Source organism: Tenrec ecaudatus, chromosome 10, assembly GCF_050624435.1.
Source record: "Tenrec ecaudatus isolate mTenEca1 chromosome 10, mTenEca1.hap1, whole genome shotgun sequence".
NCBI lineage: Eukaryota > Metazoa > Chordata > Mammalia > Afrosoricida > Tenrecidae > Tenrec > Tenrec ecaudatus.
Window position 1 is genome coordinate 81,896,451 of NC_134539.1, and position 20,724 is coordinate 81,917,174.

The following is a 20,724-nucleotide window of genomic DNA, read 5'->3' on the forward strand; positions in this document are numbered from 1 at the left end:
TCAGAAACCCACAGGGGCAGTTCTGCCTTGCCCTATAGGGCCACTGTGAGTTGGAAGGACCTGCTGGCAGCGAGCTTGCATTTGAAACAAGATCGCCTGGAAGTCATGGGCCCAGTACAGAACTAGTCAAATTTAAATCAGGACAGAGCTCCAAGCTAACGCTTGCCACTCTTTCATCAATCAGTACCTGCCACCTGGTTCAGTCTGTTTGCTTGTGGTCCTGAGCAGAAAGGGCCAGTCTCTTACTAAGTGCTCAACTCGTGTGAGTCACCTAGTCCCCAGCTTACAGATAAAGGAAACTGAAGGCCAAAAGTGAAATCCCTCACCCCAGGCTGCGCCACCGGGATGTGGCTGACTCAGCCCCCTTCTGTCCCCCACCCCATCCCTCCTTTTGGCCTCCACAGTTTAACACCCCAGATTCTGAATGCCCCGCTGAACGCATACTACTACGGGGAGTAGTGGAGGAGAGGGACAGGTTAAACCTGTCACATTGAGTTCCCACCAAACACCTCTGCTTAAATGCAAACTCCCAACAGGGCGGTGGAAGCCCAGCCTTCTCGTGAGCGGAATGGGGTTATCTTTCAGATCACCGCGGCCTGTTTCTTACCCGTGTAAACTCCTCTGACAGAGGAAAACGCCCAGAAAATGCACCGAGCAGCCCTCGCTGACTGCTCCGCTCTGCCTCCTGATTAGACAAACAGATGCCGAGGTCTGCAATGAAAAAGTAATGCGCCCGTTTAGTCATTTTTCTGACAAAAAGTCACAGTAGATTTTTAACTGCCAATGAGTGACCCAGAGGGGCGGTGGTCAAGAGGTGCCCACCAGGCAGTAAGTGGTCATTTCTGCCTGCACCAGCCCCCCCTGCCCTCGCCCTAGGGGTTCTCATGGGACCAGAGCAGCTGCCACTCTCTGCGCCAGCGACATGGCCGAGGCCTGGGCTGAGCTGCCTCAGGGCCTCTTAGCAGCCATTACCCAGAGGGATCTTCTCAGAGAGGCTGGCAGGGCCACCAGGACACAGCGAGGGCTTGGGTCACAAAGCCCTGGACCAGCATCCCCAGCTTGTGGTTGTCCAGCAGGTGACTAAGGACACCTTCCTCCCAACTCAGAGCTAGTGAGATGCCCATGGCGGTCGTGAGGCTCAGTGGCACCCCCTGCAGGCTCTCTGGGACAGCTATTCCTTCATCAGTCTGGGCCCTGTGGCCCAGCTTTTCCCTCTGGCTGGGCCACAGGCGGGTGTGGATGGGCTGCACAGCCCCTCTACTTGCCACTCATTGAGGCATCCCAGGCAGAGCTGGGTCAGCGGGGAAAGCGCGGAAGGGCTGCAGTGGGATCCAAGCCCCTCCTCTTCTTCAGACACCCCAGGGCCCCCATGTCAAGCCAGGCAGCCTCCAGCTAGGGTCCACCCTGGAGCTGTGAGCAGAGGGCCAGCCTCCACTTTCATCTGCGCCCCCTTCCCAGGAACGGAGACTGTCTATCCTGGTCGCCCACCCTCCTGACAACCAAACCCCAAGTCCCCAGCAGAATGAACTCCAAGGTTTCCAGCTGGGAGTCACACAGGCCACACGCTGTGGGACTCAGGCCCATCCAGCCCCCTGGCCATGGCATTTCCTGGAAATGATGCCACTTCCTGAAGCCAGCTGGACAGCAGCCTGGACTAGGCCTTTGTCGCTGCTGTCTGTGCTCTGCCTGCTGTCCCCAGGCTGCCGCCACTCAGCTTTCTGGATCCAACTAGCTCTGTACTTCCCCAGGAAGCTGCCTGAGTCCCCAGAGGAGTTGGGGCCCATCAGGGCTTCTGGAGCCCCATACCTGCTCAGCCTCTCAGCCCCCACTGTCCCATGGGAGCACCTGGGAACCGCTCCTGTCTTCTTTCTGAAGCAAATGGAAGGCTCTAGTGGGTACCACACATGGATGGTTTGTCCAGTGATGGCTGGGGTGAGTGGGGTGATTTGTCTTGAAGATGGGGTGCCCACACGGTGAAGGCAGACCTGGAGGAAGGGTATGGCAAGCCCTGCTGGGTCTCCCTGCTCCCTCTCTTCCACCTTCAGTCCCCAGCCCTCCCCCCACCCTCCGAGGACTATACCCCTGACCTTGAGCTGGGCCGATGCACCATGCAGAGGGAGCAGCAGGCCTTGCGTTTGACTCAGCGCCTGTACCTTTGCAGCCCCGGACCACACAAGGCTGCGCTTGGGGCACAGTGATGAGAGGTGTAGGCTCTGTAGCATCAGGAGGGTGGCTTGTCCCCTGGTGCCCATTAGAGATGGGACTGGCTTGCAGGGCTAATTCCACAGGCTGTCACGAGACAGGTCCACTACTCAAGGATAAGGAGTTTGGTTTGACTAGGGGACCTTCACACGGTACTTGACCAGCACATAGCACTGAGACTCACCCACTTTTCCAGGGGAGCCTTACTACCCTCTGCTCTTCCACAATCCTGATGCCTGTCCCATCCCACCGACGACGCCCCCCACCTCCCTCCCCAGCTGGGAGCCTGTGGAACTGCCGCTTCTTGAGCACGTCCTGGGGCCAGGCCATCGTGTTTCCCACATACCATCTGTTGACATGAAAGATGCTATTTATTGAGCTCTTTGCCCAAGGGTTTACAGCCATCCCTTATTTCATCCTCAGTCAGCACAAGGCACCATCATCCCACTCCCACGGACAAACTGGGAAACTGAGACTCAGACAGTATCAGTCACGTGTCCAAAAACACAGTAAGAGGCAGAGAGAGGCCCCAAGGACAGACTTTCTACTGGTGGGCAGGAGCCAGGTCTGACTCATCTGGGTGCCAGAGCCCCGCTCGGGGTCTGGTATGAGGTGGGGTGTCTGTAAGCAGTTGCCATATAAGCTCCCACTTCAGTCCACAGACGTTTCCTGAGCTCCTGGTCTGGGCTATTCCCATGCTAACCCTCAGGCTGCATGGGAACGCAGACACCTGCCCTCCCAACACCGGCAGAGAGGGCCAGCTGTGCTTGAGGTGTCAGGAAGAGGTGAAAGGCAGGATTGTAGTGGGACCCTGGGGTCCTGGCTGGGGCTGGGACCCAAGGAAGGCGCGCTGCAGCCTTAGGGCACCATTAAGGGAGGGAACAACCAGGTCGGCGAATGCACAAACCATCCTGAGGGCTGCCGACATGGGGCTGCAAGTCTGCCGAAGGAATAAAGATCTGCCTCTGCTGTGTTACCCCAGATACAGGGCACATCCTCTCTGAACCAAGCTGTTCTTCTCTCTTCTGCAGAAGAGAGACCAAACCCTACTTTGGCATTCAAAACTCACCGCCATCAAGTCGATTCCGACTCAGTGACCCTATAGGACAGCGTAGGACTCTCCCTGTGGGTTTCCAGGGCTGTCTCTCTTTTTGAGACTAGAAAGCCTCGTCTTTCTCTTGAGTTGCTGCTGGTGGTTTCGAATGGCTGACCTTACAGTTAGCAGCCTAACCCGTAACCACAATGCCACCAGGGCTCCTTCATAAAGAGTAACTGACCATTTGCACCCACCTGGCACACAGTAGGGGATCAGTAACAGGCGGCCATGACAAGTACCCCGAGTCCTCTCTGAGGACACACTGGCTGAGGCCAGCCCTCTGGTCTCGGGACAGGCCCAGGGCTACAGGTGGGGAGCACCAAGGGTTCCCACTGGCCGGCTCTGGCCGCCACACATACTTAGCCGAGTAGCCCTAGTGAGAGTCCACATCTTTATGCGGAACTCTATGAATACATAAGAAATACTGTAAGTCTAGTCCTTTTCAAAATGATAAAATTTGTCTATATTATAGCATTAAAGCCCCCAGCTCCCTGAAAGCTAAAAATATTTTAATGTCACATTTCCATGTAAATTTTAGTCTAGAATTTAATACCCTTTTAACATACATTAGATTTTTCGCATTCTTCAAGCCCTTGGATATTTTAAGGGCTTGGCTGGTGTACATTGGAGCAAAGGTCCGAGAGAGGCTGTCAATTAGGGAGGAATGTGAGAGAAGCAAGGTTACCCCAAACTTCTGTACCTGCTTCATCTGACCCAGTACTCCTGGGCTGGGGAGTGGCCAAGTCACCCCCTGGGGAGGTGTCAGAAATCTCTTCCTGGGAAGTGTGGCTATGGTGAGTGGCCTCACTGAGGTACCAGGACAAGGCGTGTGAGCAGCTGAGGCGTGCGGGGTGAGGGTGGTGGGGTGGTGGTGAGCAGGTCTGAGAGCAAGAAAGCCGAGGCAGAAGCTAGGCTGCTCTGTGTCAGTCCCAGCTCAGCCATGTGCCAGTGGGTGACGTGGGGCAAATGAGCAGCCAGATCTGTGTTTGTTTCCTGCCACCCCCCCCCCACCCCGCACCCTGCAGTGGGACTTTGGTCAGAGAGGGTGCTAAGGAAGAGGGTGGAGTCAGTACAAGAGAAGGGGGTGGGGTTATCTGGTCCACCAAGGGTGGAAGTGAGCTTCTCTGGAGCAAAAGCTTGCTCAGGGGCAAAGGCTCACCTGCCTAGCTTGGCTGGCCTGGCCTAAGTATGGCCCCATCAGTATGTGCCCAGGACAGCCCTGACCACTGAACTTGTGAAAATGCTTTTTGCAGAAAGAGGCCCAAACCGGAACTGAGTTTCCCAGCACCCACGGGCACACACAAAAAAACCACTGCCACCGCTTGATTCTGACTCAGTTATCCTTGACAGGGTGTAGATCTTTACCAGGGCAGACAGCCTCAGCTTCTTCCTAAGGAGGGGCTGCTGGGTTAGACTTGCCCACAGTAGAGTCAGAGGCTCAGTGCTTCCTCTCAGCGCCACGCTCCGGATACATGCCGTCTACTGCCTGTCCTCAAAACACCATTTCATGGCTATCGAGTCTGACTCAGAGCGATCCCAGAGGGCAGTGTAGAACTGCTCTGTGGGTTCCACGACTCTTAAGCCTTTACAGGAGTAGAAAACATCTTTCACTGAGCGGCTAGTGGTTTCGAACTGCAGGTCTTGCAGTTAGTTAGCAGCCCAACACTAAGCCAGGGCTCGCTCTTGCCCAGCTGGGTTTGAGGACTGTGACTGTCATGCCTAATACAAAACCCACCCCACTCTGCCCTGCCAATGGCCTTTCTTCCCTTTGCCCGGGTTCTGCACCCCATCTGCACAAGGGCTGAAGGGTGCTCCGGATGGGGTGCAACTGGCATTTTCTTAATAGTTGCTCTGCATCCTAAGAGACCTCAGCCACCCAGCACTGTGGGTGACTCAGGTGCCTGGCTGTGGAGCCCGTGGCTGTGGTTCCACAAGAGCCAAGAGGTCACCCTGTGACTGTATCCCCTGCCCTAGGTTATCCCTGTCATCACCCAGGAAAGCTTCTTCCCACTGAAAGGCAAAGGAGCCCTGGGGCTCCATGGTTAAGCCGAAGGTGGGTGGTTTGAACTCACGCAGTGGCTCAACAAGAGAAAGACCTGGCCCTCAGCCTCTGTAAAGATGACAGCACAGAAGCCACCCCTGGGGACAGTTCGGCCCAGTCATGCGGGCTTGCTGTGAAGAAGACTCGGTGCCTTGGCACCCAACGGGGACCCTGAGACATGACTCCCACAGCTTTCCCAGGCGCTAGCTTCTCCCACGCTGGGAAAGGCAGTCGTTGGGAGGCTGTGGTGGGACGACCTGTGCGTGTCCCTGCACGTAATGGCATAAATGGCCCAGGTTGCTTCCTCACTTGGCCCACTCTTGGCTCTGCTGTCCCATATCGGTCAGGGTCTCTCAAGATAAAGGCCCTCCATACGGCATGGGGGCTTGGCCTTCGGGGCCTCTGAAGAAAGGTTTTGCCCCTGAATTCCATATCTACATTGGCAAGCAGAGCACCCCTGTCCATTGGGTGGGGTGGGGGTGGGAGGGGCTACGGGCATTGTCAGGAAGTCCCCTCCCCAGCAGGATCCTGAGGCTCTGAAGGGGAGCCGCGGAAAGGTAGGACCCTGCATGGTCTCGGGCGAGCCCTTCCCCACAGCAAAGCAGCTGGCCACCATCTTGGCATGTGCCTGCCTGTCGCATCTGATTTGCGAAGTCAAGTTTAGAACAAGCCCACCGGAGTGCCCAGTCAAACCTTTTCAGGTCAAGGTCAAGAGTATTTTCAAAAGAGTATCCACTGCTCCAGAAAAAATGTGAATTGCTCTCGTGCCTCCATCCCCACACTCACACGCCCGCTGGTGGGAGCACCCTCTGGGCTAGCCTTGGACTAGGGCCTTGGTGTTCACCTCAAGGCTCTACTACCATCCCATTTCACAGATGAACACACTGAGGCTCAGAGATGGCACCTAGCTGCTGAGGGCAGGGCGGGACTACAAGAAGGCCTTGCTCTGCACCATCCCCCGCACCATGGCCCCGCAGCCTGGGGTCAGGTGGTTCCTGCTTTAGGGTCATCTCCCCCATGATGGCTCCAGGAAGGCCCCGGCCTGCCTCAGCTCCTCAGCGGGTGCTCCTGCCCACTGCTGGCCCGCCTGGCCAGGCTCCCACATAGCTGGAGCTCGCAGCCTGCTAGAGCTGGGGGCTCTGACCGGTTCCACAAAGAGTAGAAAGCAGCAGAAGACCCTGCTGACAAAGAAGTCTTCCCCCTCGGCGAAGCCTGGGCCATGCGGCTGAGCAACATGAGCCAGAGCACAAACAGGTGCAGTGAACATGAGCAGAACGGAGGGCTGCCTCTGCCAGGGCTTCCAAACAGCAGGGACCACAGGGTCCTAGGGTCACCGGCAGCTCCTGCGAAAGCACGAGATGCAGCCAGGGCAGCGGCCATGGGGCCAGTCTCTGCCGGGGCCTGCTTCTCTGCTTCAGAAGCTGTGTGGGCACATGAGCCTTGGCACACGTTCCTCAGACAGCGGCCACCTCGCCAGTCAAGGCGGCGGTCACTCAGACCCAGAATGCAGCCTGGTCCTGAGGAGCAAGATCCACTGAGGAGGCCGAGTCCCGCTGTGACCGGATTCAAAACCAAACAGAAATGACTGTGCTGTGTCCGGACTCCCAAGTGAGACAAGCGAGTCAAAACTCAGGGCGGCCTGAAATCTCCAAGGAATAATGAAACTGTGCCCCTGGGAATGCTGAGTAATTAGTGTCTTCTTGGAGCAGAACCACCGAGGGGCAGCCACAAAAATCAAAGTGCTGCCTGCTTCCCCAGAAATCTTTTATAAAAGGTGAAAGATTTACAAGACCTGAAGAGCAAAGTAAGCCGGGTAATTGTTTTTGGAATGACCTTAATATTTTCACCCCGGTGACCCCAGCTGGGCATCTTGCCCCATATTTGTGATTCCTGGTCCTCTGTGCACCACTGGGCGACCTCTCGGAGCCCTCTCTGCAAGCCCCTAGTTCCTTATCGGACCAGTGACTCACTCTGACGTTCTCTCTCGGGAGGAGGGTTTATGCACTTTCATTGAACTCCCTCATCAGTATTTCCCGGACTTCAAGGTTTTCTCTTTCGAGCTGCCCTTCCCAGGACAGGCATAATCTGTTTGCCATCAGACCCAAGGAATCTGTTTGTCCAGGACACAGAGGCCGTTTGGGGAGAGTTGCTTGGGCCTGGGAAGCAGCCTCCCGTCTCCCACTCCGCCTGAGCAGCGGGACCTGATCCTGTGTCCTTGAGCCCAGAGGAAGCCTCTTGTGGGAGGAGCCTAGAGCCTCCTTGGAGGTTAGCCATCACCTCGGCCCTCCAATTTAGCAAATTAAGCTACAGGCCATCTAGTTCCATTTGCGTTTCAGGGAAACGATAGATTTCTGTGTCTGTCTGTCTTTAGTGTAAGTCTATCCCATGTTGTAGTTGAGGCATGTTGGCTGGCTAACATCGATCCTCTATGACAGGGAAGAACTTCACCTGGGGGTTCCTAGGAAGGAGTAGCCTGCCACGTCTTGTCTTCTGTGGAGACACTGGGAGGCTCACACCACCAACCTTTAGGTTAGCAGCTGTCACTTAACCATAACCACACTCAAAACTCAAGCTGACTGCCCCCCACTCGAGTGACAATGCCAACTCAGAGCAAGCCCCTCTGGGTTCCAAGAGACCATAATTGTTTATTGGAGTAGAAAGCCCAGTCCTTCTGCAGAACTGCTGGTGGCTTCGAACTGCCAACCATGTAGATTGCAGCCCAACGTGTAACTACTACACCACCAGGGCTCCTATTTGAGACATACTGTGTTAGACCAGGTTGACTAGGGAAGCAGACCCAAACCCTTTGATATAAAAAAACTTTATATCAAAGAGAAATTACATATTGAGAAAACATCCCAGCCCAGATTCAGGTCCATACGTTCAGATATTAACCCATATGTCTGTTACTGGCCCATAAATTCTTCACACTCACACAACACATGCAATGACGCCAAATGCAGGAAGAACACAGGCCGGTGGGTGAAAAGTCCTGTGGATCCAGTGGTGGTGTAAGCATCTCCACGCTGGCATGATGCTCCTCCACCTGTGTGTGTCTCCTTAACAGGGAGATGAGGCAGAGTGTGTGGGCCAGCTCCAAGGAGGAGAGGAAGTTCCCAGAATCCTCATGAGAAGGCTATGCCCACCAGGAGGCATTATCAGACTGTGACCTGATTGACAAGCTATACTTATACATCAAGTTGGTGTGAAATTATGTAACTACCATACATGCTCATACTAAAAAGTAGACTTTGTCTATTTGGAATTCAAATGTCCTGGATGGGCAGAAACAGTCAGAAGCTCCAGATGGAAACAGACCTGAGTTCAAATTTCAGTTCAGCCGCCTCACAGCCGGGTGACTTCAGCACCCCCCTTCCCTTCTCTGGGCCTGAAACAGGATGAGGTAGAGCAGTTTGTTCTCTCCCCCCCACCCCCCCACCCCGATGTTCCCATTGTCTCTCTGCCTTGTCTTATCCAGCAGGCCAGAGTTTCTCAAATAGGGTGCTAGTGGAATCTGAAGGGAGACAATTCCATATTGTGCGGGACTTCCCCAGGCCTTCCTGGGTGGGTGGGGGGTGCTCTGGGTCTATAGTCATAAAACCTATCAACTCCCAGCCGCTTCAGCCCTCCCCATTGTGACAACATAAAGTACCCCCACCCTGTTTCCTGGGGTAGAGCCACCCCTAGTTGAGACCCACAGCACCCACTGCTCTGAGGAAAGGCTGTCTTGGCAGCAGCTGAGTCAAGATCTGGGGTCAGATCCCAGAAGCCTCCCCAGGCTGAGGAAGGGAGGAGCAAAGAAAAACAATGAAGAAAAGAGTGTTTTGTTTACAGACTGGCTACAGGGGGGCATGTGACAGCAGGGCCCCAGAGGCTTGAGGAAACTTGAGAGCAGGGGGCCCCTCACTCCAGCTGCTGTGTGAGCAGGGCCCTTCCCCCAACTGTCAAGTGGTGAAAGATGCATCCCGGAGACAAGCTGGAGGTACCAGAAGAGCAGTGAGCTATTGAGGGTGTGGCGGGAGGTGGAGCCCAGTTTGGAGCCTGGACCAGGCACTTGCATAGTCCCATGTTGCAATAACACTGATGATCTCCCATAACGACCTAGTCTTTGGAAGCCAGCAATGTCTATGAATGAGGAGTGAATGGGTCTTCACTCTGATGTTGCATATGTGCCCAGAATGGGGGCACCTTAGGACTCTACAGCCTCATTGGTTCCAGGACAAAGGGTTGCAGCCAATCAGAGTACATTCTATTCAGCACTGCTGTTGGCCTTCTGAGAGCCTCTCCCTCAGGCTAGAAGCCCTTTCCAGGTTCTGCAGTCGGGTGTCCCCAGAGTCCTGTCTCCGCATGCCCCACCATAGCACTTCCAAGCCATTGTAGGGTCATGCCCTGGGCTGTTTGTTATCTTCTCTGCAGTTCCCTGCCCTTTCTAGGGGACTGGCCACCCCCAACACCCATATCAAGTCCTCAACACTGTCTCCTTGTCTGCTTCCCCTCTGGGCTGAACTCACTTAGGGAAGAGGTGCATGGATATCCCAGTGCCTGGCACAGAGCGCACAAGAGGGGCTGGGCACATTTGTCAAATGAGTAGAATCTACACTGTGTAGAAATACCCACAATGAACAGCACACTCTATTCTGGCATACAGGGGCTGCCAACTGACAACTACTCTGAAAAAAGGTGAACCCCCAGTACTTCCCAGACTTCACATGAACTCAAAATAGAGTCAGACTCAAATGCAAGGCTGCTACGTTTGATGAAGTTCAAGAACAAGCCAACTGCTCCACGGTGGGTGGGAGACATCAACTTGGCTGGCCTTTTGCTTTGAGGTGGTACTGGTATGCCTCCATTCAGAAGTTTAAAAAATAAAACTTAAGCTATACCCGAGTCACACAAATGTGTGCATATAGAGTAAGACAGCACAGAAACACGTGCATGTAAAACTGGGTGGGCTCAACTGTATCATACCAGTGCCTATTTCCTGGTTTTGATATTTTTATGACAACCACCCAAAATAATTACCTTTAGGAGAAGCTGGGTGAAGGGTTCCCAAGATTTTATGTTTTTACAACATCCTGTAAGTCTATACTCAAAACTCACTGTGACTAAAAGCAATCCTATAGGACAGGGTTAGAATTGCCCCTTGGGTTGACAAGATTGTAATTCCTCACAAGAAGCCCCCGGGGTGTAGTGGTCACACACAGTATAGGTGGTTCGAAACCACAAGCTCCTCCGCCCAAGAAAGATGGGGCTTTCTACTCCCACAAACAGTGACAGTCCCAGAAACTCACAGGGACATTTCTACCTGCCCCCTAGTGTCCCATAAAGTCGCCATGAGTCGGCCTTTCCATGGCAGTGCGATCAGGAACTCTTTAGGGGAGTAGGAGACCTTGTCTCTTTCACCTGGAGAGGCCGGTGGTTTCCAGCCACTATTACCACCAGGGCTCCTGGCTGTCAGTCGGTAATTACTTCAAAATAGGTTTTGTAAAGGCCCCTATATTAGAAATACATACACACTCATGTAGAAGCCGACCTGAATATCAGCGAGGCACCTCATTTTACCACAAAAGCTGCATTAAAAGTGTGCTGGAAAACTCGGCTTCTACACGAGTATATAGGGTACATGGAAAACTCTGCACCAGGTCTTTATTTACATAACGACGACCAAATCTCTGAAAGAGCACAAAGGCCCGCGGGACCTAGAACAAGCTGATAGATTTGACTCCTGAAATCAAAGATCTCATTGTGAGTGGGAGAAATGCTGGCCCCTAGCAAGCTTCACTGCTACAAGACTTAGGATGCACATTGCCAAGAGCCATCTTAAATACTACATACGCTCATCATCTGGTACCTTAAAAAAGCCTTGTGGCTGTGAAGCCCATCCCAGCTCATAGTGATCCGACAGGACAGAGAACTGCCCCGTGGGGTTCCCAGGGCTGTCGTCTACACAGGAGCAGACTGCCACATCGCTCTCCCTCAGAAGCTCAGAGGGACAGTTCTGCCCCGTCTTCTAGGGTCGCTATGAGTCGGCATTGACTCCATGGCAGTAACTTTGGGTTGGGGTTGTCAGTACTTAATACTGCAAACGAAATAAAACTGATAGTGGTGGAGGGAGGATGCCAGACTCAGATAAAATGATGCAAGATCAGGACATTTGCATCAGGCAATGCAGAAAGACAAAGGCAGCGACTTTACAGGGCTGCTACCGCAGGAGATCAGGAACCTGTCTGTCTGCCTGTCTTACTCTCCCGGTCTGGTACAGTGAGCTCACTGCCATTGAGTCCATGCCAACCCATAGAGATCCTTAGAGGACAGGGTAGAACTGCCCCCTGTGAGTTACCTAGACTGTAACTCTTTAAAGGAGTAGAAAGCTTCATCTTTATCCTCGGCTAGTGGTTTTGAATTGCTGGCCTTCCGGTTAGCAACCCAAGGGGTAACCACTGCATCACCACCTAACACAGAGAAAGAACACAATAAAGACTTGTTGAATGAATGAATGAATGAACTTGCCTCCATTGGACTTCGCCTCACAGCCTCCCTGGCTGATGACCCTTGCTGGGTGGGGTCTCTAAGGCCTGGCACTGCCCACAGAGGCCCTGGCCTGCTCCTTCTCTGGTACCCCAGCTCCCAAGAACCCACCTTCCCAGGTAGCTGGCACCACCTGCTATCATAGCTGGCACCACCTGCGGCGCCTTGGAGAGGAGGGGAGCACGAACCCCCTTCCGGAGGCCTGCCCTGGGCAGCCAGGCTATTTGGGGAACTGCAGGCCTGTGAAGACATGAAGCCTATGGGAGGATCTCGTGGCACTAAAAGATTATCAGCTAAATAAAACAAGAAGTGACTGGGGCCCCTATGCCCTGTTGGATTGAAATCCTGTGAGCAAGTGGTTTTATCTGAGAGATTTATTTCCTGGGCCAGCTCCAGGCAGCCAGCCCAGCCGGAAAGAATGGAGCTAGGCTCCCTCCATTTGGTGGTGGGGGTGGGGGAGGCAGTGCACGAGTTTTTATTTAATCTTCCAATGAGCTGGAACAGTGTAGACGGCGTGAATGGACATTAATTCTGAAACAAATTATTAAAGCGCGGTCTGGGATTCCGGGAAAGTCATCTACCCCCTGCCTGTCTGCCACCTCCCTCGCTGCAGCCATAAAACCCTCCTCTCTGACAGAAACGGATGCCATGCTGACTGGGTCCCCGTTCAGACTGAGGAGAAAACAGTGGAATAGACCCAGCCCAGGCCGACGGAGCAGTGGCCTCATGGACCCCCCTGGCTCTCAGACCTGGGTCATCAGGCTCCCTGGGTCTTGGCAGCTGGTAGGAACCCCCATATCTCTTGTGTCCTTGTTACCTGTACTTGTGGTCAAAGGTGCCCTTAGTCAAAAAGGCTGTGTCATCTCTCCCACAGGAGCCTGGGCTGGACTAGGTGTGAGTGAGGGTGGGTGTGGGTATGAAGAGGTCACCCCATGGCTAGCTAGGTTTAGAGGGGCTTCTAGGAAAAAACCCCTGACCCGGGCAGTGACGGATAAGAAGCAAGGAGTTCACCAACTGGATGGGGTCATTCTGAATGGAGGGGACAAAGCTCTCAGAGGTAGGCTATTTATCGGTACACCCAAGAGCTGACAATCATTTCTTGAACACTTCTATGTTCTCTGCCAAGGATTCACATACTGTCCAATTTCCATCTTCCCAACAGCCCCCTGTAATGGGAGCCCATGGTTCAGAGGAGGAGCCTGTGTTTAGACAGGCTCAGCTCCCCAGCACAGAAATCAGACTGGGCAGGGTCAGAATTTGCATCAGTGTCTCCAACTCCAAAAGTGCGCTTTCTGCCCCATCCCATGCTACATCACAAGATCCAGCCGCCCCCCCCCCACCATGCTTCAATCCCAAATATCCAGACCAAGCCACAAAGGGACACAGGCTCAGGCAAGCCCACCCCAGTCCACCCAAAGCTTTCCTCTTGCTCTTCTCATCCCTCTAACAGTCGTTCTCAACCTTCCTGATGCCGCGACCCTTTCATACAGTTCCTCATGTTGTGGTGACCCCCACAACCATAACATTATTTTTGTTGATACTTTATCACTATCATTTTGCCACTGTTATAAATCTCGTGACCCCTGTGAAAGGGTCGTTTGACCCCCCACCCAAAGGGGTCACGACCCACAGGTTGAGAACCAATGCTCTAACAGCAGGCTCTGTGTCTCAAGGTGACAGGGCACCTGGGCAGGGCTAGATGGAGAATGACAGTCCTGAGGCAGGTACGTGCGTGGCCTGCTCCCAGCCATGCCCATAAACTCACCTGCCCAAGGACAGGGACATTTTACGGCGATTAACTACGGGACCGCAGACAGAAGGGAAATGAAGCCAGGTACGAAGCAATGATGGCATCTCTCCTCTGTGTTCTGATGATGAAGAAGGAGCATCTTTTTCATCAACCGAAAAGAAAATCTGAGGGATTGGGAAGAATGCCATTCACACTGGCTGTCCAGGCAGGTCACTTCTGTCCCAAGCTTGTTTGCTCAGGTCAGATTGCACCTCCCTCAGGACCCTGATGTCGCCCTGCCCCTGTTGGGGCTAGGACGAGGGGTCTTCAGAGAAGGCTGCTATTACTTGAAAGTGATGTCAAACACCCCAGTGCCTCTGTTTTCTCCAGGTCTTCCTCGGGGGTCTCCCCTCACCTCTTGCCCCATGTGTCCTGCCCACCCTTTCTCCCCTATCCTCTCAGCAAGAGTCACTGGAGACACAGCCCCTTCGGGGGGCGGGGCGTGTCATGACAAACCCAAAGGCCCCTGTTGCTCTGCACTTATGAAGAAGGCTTTGAGGAGCAAGGAAAGGGCATCTAGTCTGCGTGGGCAGAGCTCCCAGGAGAGCTGGCAGGTAACAGACTGAATGGGCTTTCCTTGGGCCGGAACAGATGATAACGACAGTCCTGGCTCACGCAGGCCTGGTCCCCTTACCCTAGAACACCACCACCAGGAGAGGGGAGAGTCTAATTCAGCCTCTGGAGTCTGTGCCACAGACCACTCTGCTGCAGAGGCTGAGAGGCCTGCGAAGAATCCAGGGGTCCTACACAGCTGGATAGGGACACACACACTGAGAGGGGAAGTTGGACAGACAGGAAGAACATCCTGAGAGGGTTTGGGGATAGGGAATCCTTTCAGCAGGCAAAAAACGGGTTTCCAGCCATGGAACTTCGTGGTGATAGTTGGGTTTAAGCATCACCTGACTATCCTATAGCCCGCAGCCCAGAGGGCAGGGGCACGGAGGAACAGATGGGCAGGAGGCTCTTCCCACACTGGGGTCCAGCGCAGCAGCTGGGCCTTTACTTCTCTTCCCCTCTACATCTTTCTGGCTCGTTGTCCCCTGGCTGGAGGCTTACAAGGAAACTGCCCCCTGCCCCCCTGGCTCTGGAATGGGTACACTGCCATCACTCAGGGTGACCCCTTAGTGGCCTTGCTGGCCCAGGCCCCAAACTTGACCACACTCTTCTCTCCCCCGGCTCCAGCTCATCGGTCATCTTCATCTTCACTGCGGCTTCCAGAGAAAGCCATGCAGCCCTCTGCAACCAGGAATGCCATCCCCCTCTACTCAGTGTGGGCAGCACATGAAATTTACAGACCCAGGAACTAAGACCCAGGAGGGGCGATGATTTGTCCAGGTTCACTCAGGGAGAAGCTGCAGAGATGGGGTCCATGTCCTCCCTACCTCACACCCTTCCCCTGTAAGCTCAGGGGCTCCTATCCAGAATGGCAGGTGCGGGCATGTACCTGGCATGGAAGCTGGCACTGCACATGTCTGGTGTCATTGAATCTGGCTCACAAATTCCCAGTGCCATCCAGCTGGTTCTAACTCATGGCCTCCAGCAGGTCACTGCTACCGTTCCTCACTTGCTCAGGACGTTCTCAATTGCTAGATATTGGAACTAATGCCAACCCGCTAAAGTAAACAGGGAATTTACGACTGCAATCAAGGAAAGCTAATTGGGCCAATAGATGGCTTTTTCCATTAAGGAAGCTTCTGGTTGGTCGAGATTGAGTCACATGCCCATTTTGAACCAATCAGTCAGAGGGAGAAACTGGCCCCACCTGGGTCCAGGCTCCATCTCTGTCACTGGTAATTAGGGGCAGAGTTGACTACTAGGAGGGGAGGGAGAAAACACTGTGGGACCCTCAAATCAAGTGACCACATGCCTATCTTATCAATGGCTCAGAGAGGTTATGTAACCCTCCCAGATCACAGTTTTCAGCCCACCCCCTTTGCACTTCTGAAAGATTGGGGATGGGGGAGGGGGGAAAGGATGGGGGAAGGTGTTCTCCCGACTCTGTGGGAAAACGTTCAGATGTCTAATCAAGGGCCCTAAACGCTGGCTCCTTCCAGACCCGGCCTTCCCAGTCCCCAGCAGCCCCTGCTCACACCCGCCCCAGGGGCCTGTCCCCTGAGACCTGTCCAGCCTGCCCTGGGGACTGGCTATACCTGACCACAGAGGAGCCTGTGTGCACACCCCTGGAGCTGGGCGGGGCTCACAAACTCCCCCCACCCCCTTCTCTAGAGATCTTCAATAGGCCTCCAGGTCATCTTCCAGGGGACCAAGAGCTGAGGCGGGAAGGGGAGGGGAGAAGGAAGGGACCCCCCTTCCCCTCTGGCCCACTCCCACGATCCCCCAGGCCTGATGCTACCTGCTGGGACCTTCCCTGCTCCCCGCCGCCACCCAATCCGCAGGGGAGGAGGGCACGGGCACGAGCGAACAAAGGAAGGGACTTGTCTCTCCCTCCCCGCGCGCACCCCCTCCCCACACACACACCACGCGACCTCACACGGATCCCCACGGGTCTTGGGCTTCAATCACGTCCTCGCACTGGCCTCCCGCTTCGCGCTGGGGGTCGGGTCAGAGGTCGCGAGCCTCCGAGCCGCGGTGGCCGCAGAGAGTTGGAGGTGGGGGTGCCCCGCTCCTCGGCCTCGGGGACACCGAGCCCGCACGAAGCGACAGAGACCGGCCTGGGTGCGACCCTGGTGCCCCGAACCCCAACACTCGCGGGGTCTCAGCGGCCGGGCTGCGGGAGCCCAAGGAGTCCCAAGTGCAGCCTTGTGGCGCCACCTAGGGTCCGGCGCCAGGACTCCGCCCAGGGCGCTGAGCCCGCATTGCAGCCACAGGCTCTGCACCCCCCGCCCCCCCCCCCCCCCACTGTCCGCACCCGCATCGCCTGGCTCCTCAGAGAGTGCTCAAGATGCCCAGGGCTCGGAAAGTAGATTGACAAGGCCTAATCTACAAGCACTGCCCTACAGCTCTGCCACACCGCCACAGTCTTGACAGAAGGGGAAACTGAGACTCAGGCCCACCACCAGAAAGTGGGAAACCTGGACAGTCCAGGGGAGTGGGCTCTGTTGAACCCAGCCTGAATGCAGCCTCCTGGGCCGACCTTTGTCAAGTTGGTCTCTTACCCTGACCCGGAACATTGTGGGTGTGGGGGTACTGGCTCTCCTAGGCACCCCATCCCTCCTCTGAGTCCCCCTGCCCATCTGTCCTCAGAGCCTGCGCTTGGCTCTTCACCACAGCACATTCCTGGGGGAAAGACTCTTAAAGACCCAGCCGGCCCTACCCACCATGGATGGGGAAAACCAAGACCCCTGGGCCCCTTTGCTCTGGACTGTTCTTGGTAAGTTAGTCTGGTGACCAGTCTAGATGGAGATCCTTCAGCCCCACCCACCCCTCACTGCCCAGCAGGGCCAGGGCACCCAGCATTCGTTGCATGGTTGACAACACTTAGCACATGCTCTGGGCCAGGCCCTGCAACCTGTCCATCAAGGCAGCCCTGTGGAGAGACATTATCATTGTTCTGCTCTGCAGAGGAGGGGCCCTGGCAGCATAGTGGACTATACCTTGAGCTGCTGACCACAAGGTCAGTAGTTCGAACCCACCAGCTACTCCTTATTAAAGTCTCAGAAACCTAAAGGGGCAGTTCTACCCTGTCCTATCTATAGGGTCCCTATGAGTCAGCATTGACTCGATGGAGTGCTGTCTGGGCTCCCCCGCCAGTCCATAGTGGCACCAAGAGGCCTGGCTAGGCCAGGCCTCAGCATGGACCCTGTGCACTGAGCTGCCCTGGCATGGGGCAACCATCCACTCACACATATGTCACAACCACATGGTATGTTTACGACAGATACCTCAAGGCAGACCCTCTTATTTTACAGCAGGGTAAACTGAGTCTACAGAAACACAGGTCGTGCTCGGGGTCACAGAGTAGCCGTGGCACAGGTTGCCCAATGTTCCTGATAAGATAAGGGGTCCCAGAGTCTTTGACCTATCTGAGTTTCCAGGACTAGAATGCAGTCCCCACCCTGTAGGGCCCACAACAATTCAGCTGGACAAACACACTGCGGTTGGGGGCCCCGAAGGAGCTCCTTATCCGGGAGATGATAGGGACAGGCTCGAACACAGACAATGGCAAACTCAAAGGATTTGGCTTGGGGTTCAGGGATCCCAGAGAAGAGACCATGGAGGGAAGACTTCCTCAAGACAGTGACATCAAGGGGGCTTTGCAGGATGAGTAGAATTGGCCAGGAAAAAGGCAGGAAGGGATAGCTGCAGAAGTCATCCTCGTACATTCTGGGCGAGGCCCTGTGTTTCTCTCCCCAAATCTTTTTTTTTTTCCAGATGGTGAAACAATTTTATTTCAGTTGTCTTTAAAAGCACAAAGACACTTGTTCTTTATATAAAAACAGTAGTATAGACACCCTATACTTCCTAGAAAATAATTATGTAGACCTTTTCAAGAAAAAAACAAAAACCCATTATATGGTATCAATTAGGTTGGTTTGGGAAAAAAAAAATCACATCTGGACTGATTCCTAAAACAAGTATTCTACCACTCGGCATCTTTTGGTTCTTAGAGTACAGGTTACTGTCGTTCAGCTCCTTGCTCCTGCATGCTTGCATATCTGACTCCGTGTACACAGATTCATGGATCACTAGTGCTCCATTGGCTCATCAGCCTTTTCTGCAGGCTCATCTGAAGGCTGAGCAGGCTGGGCCTTTCTCTGTGGTCTTTCTTCAAGACCTTCCAGGAATGGAGAAACATCATCATCATCATAGATTGTGAACTCCAAGTCTTTGCCAACAATTCCGATGGAAACATTCTTTGTTGTTAGGTCCTGCTCGGCAGGAAGTGTCTCTCTTAAGGCACGCAGACCATGCTTAACCAGTTCATTCAAATTGCATTCCATAAACTCAGACATATGTCTCTCCAGGTAAGTCCGCGCTGACTGAGAGCGAGCACCAATGGACATAGCTCTACAGTCAAAATAGTTGGCAGATGGACAAGTTTGGAAAATGTGAGGGCCCATATCATCATAACCAGCAATGAGGAGCCCCACACCATAAGGCCTCCGACCATATCGTTGAGTTGGTATCTGGGTTTTGCTTCCAATTAGAGACACAAGTCGAGACACAGGAAGAGGTCTGTCAAATACAAATCTCGAATCCAAACACTCCTGGCGCATGAAATTACACAACAGTCTAGCATCAGCAGTCAGCCCCGCAATTGAAATACCAATATGGTTGTCAACATGGAGAATTTTTTTCTGGTGAGCTGCAAGCTCGGACTGTGCCCTCTTCAATGCAACTAGCACTGCATGAGTTTTTGATTTCAGACCAACGGTGGCTGAACCTTGTTTAACAGCTTCCATTGCATATTCGATTTGATGAATCCTGCCCTGAGGGCTCCAAACAGTGACATCATTGTCATACTGGTTTCGAAACATCGTTCCCTCTCAGGCTTCGCTGCGGCCTCCCTCTCTCCCCAAATCTTGATAAACATCAACCCTGTCAGGTGATATTACTAGTGTTCTATGACACAGATGTGGAAATCAAGGCCCAGAGACTCAAGAGGTAGAAGTCCGAAGGAGCCTAGTTCATTTTGAAGGTAAGCTTATTAAGAAGCAAGTGGGTTTGGCCATGAGACAGGTCTGGGTGGGGGTCAAGCTCTCTGTGTGACCTCTCTTGGGTGACTTAACTTTTCCGAGCCTCCATTTCCTCAACTGCAAAATAAAAGAAGTGATATGCCCCTCTGGCACACGATAGTCTGAAAGGCTAGTGCAGGAGAGGAACTTAGCAGGAAACACTGGAGTCTGGGGGCAAGAGCAAATGGTAGAGTGGCTGGGGCAGGGCTGGGGGGCGTCAGGGCTCAGACCTTCCTGCAAGGTCTCTCAGGGTCTAGGACATTTAGCTTTGTTCAGAGAGCAATGGAAAGGGTCTGAACCACGACGCGACAGGCCTGATCTGTGTCCCACTGGGAAGGAGCTGGCTCTCCTGGAGGAAGAATGGAAACTAAGACCTTGACCTTCTTCCCTCTCCCTTTCCCCTCAGTCTTTACACCTCTGGACCGCAGGCTGGGGAGATTGAGAAGCAGCCCTGTCCTGATACCAGGGCTGAGAGAGGGCTGCTGTTGGGAGACCTGGCCTGCAGGCTCGATTCCCACTGCCCCTGGTTCTCCAGTCACACCAGACCCAGACACCCACCCTCAAGAAAAAGAAACAGGGATCCCAGAGAATAAGCCTCTGTTTCCCTCAGAGCCACTCTTTCCCCCTCCCCCACTCTACCCTAGCCCCCACTGCTCTCCAGGCCCCATTACAGAGAAAGGACAGGCAGTGCCATAATTTCTATTTCCTTCTAAATAGATGCTCCCAGACCTGCTCTCACAAAACCAATTAAAGCACCTGCCGGGGATGGGGCTTTGTCAGCAAATTATTTCCCGGCTTTGAGGCCTGGGAATAAATCTTGGAAGGGGGAAGTTGATTAGATGAGGAGGGGGCCTGAGCAGGCAAGGAGTGGGGGCTAATTTTGGGTTCGGGCTGTTGCAAGACAGAGTCTTCACCCTGGTCACCAGACCCCAGGCCAGGACCCCAGACACCCCAATCCCCAGAACTGTTAGGCAGTCAAACTGCTAGCAATCAGACATCACCACTCTATGTCGGGAATTCATAATTCTGGAAGTAATTATGGACAAGTGACCTGTGGTAGAAATGGCTTCTAGAGTCATGGGGCAAGGGACTGGTGAGAGTCCCTGTCACCATCACCAGCATCCTCCATGACCCTTAGCGGCTTCCCCCATTGTGCAGGAGAAAGCTGTGTAAACAGCTTTAGGGGGCAGGCAAGAGGCCTGGTCTTCTAACTCATTGTGAAACCCTGGCCAAGTGCTTCGTTACTCCAGGCCTTAGGGTCTCCCCTGGATAATGGGAGCAGACTGTGGGTGGGAGTTAGCCAGCCCTACAATCTCCAACCTTTTAGACACCTATGAAAATCCATATGTGCCTTCTAAGATGTCCATCAAGTTTTTCGTTGGGAAGCGGCAGAGTTTAGGGCATGAGAAGGATCCTAATCCAAACCAATCAT

The 20,724-nt window shown here is 53.9% G+C and overlaps 1 protein-coding gene across 1 annotated transcript; it reads right to left on the minus strand.

The window, feature by feature from the left end:
* Window positions 1–18,038: 18,038 nt before the first annotated feature.
* Window positions 18,039–19,119, minus strand: LOC142459318 (proteasome subunit alpha type-1). The gene has a single exon (XM_075560783.1). It carries the CDS (start codon window positions 19,092–19,094, stop codon window positions 18,303–18,305), a length of 792 nt encoding a protein of 263 aa, XP_075416898.1. The 5' UTR covers window positions 19,095–19,119; the 3' UTR covers window positions 18,039–18,302.
* Window positions 19,120–20,724: the final 1,605 nt, after the last annotated feature.

What these genes read in the sequence shown, in the direction of transcription:
- LOC142459318 (XM_075560783.1), bottom strand. Translation starts at nt 19,094, where the DNA reads ATGTTTCGAAACCAGTATGACAATGATGTCACTGTTTGGAGCCCTCAG.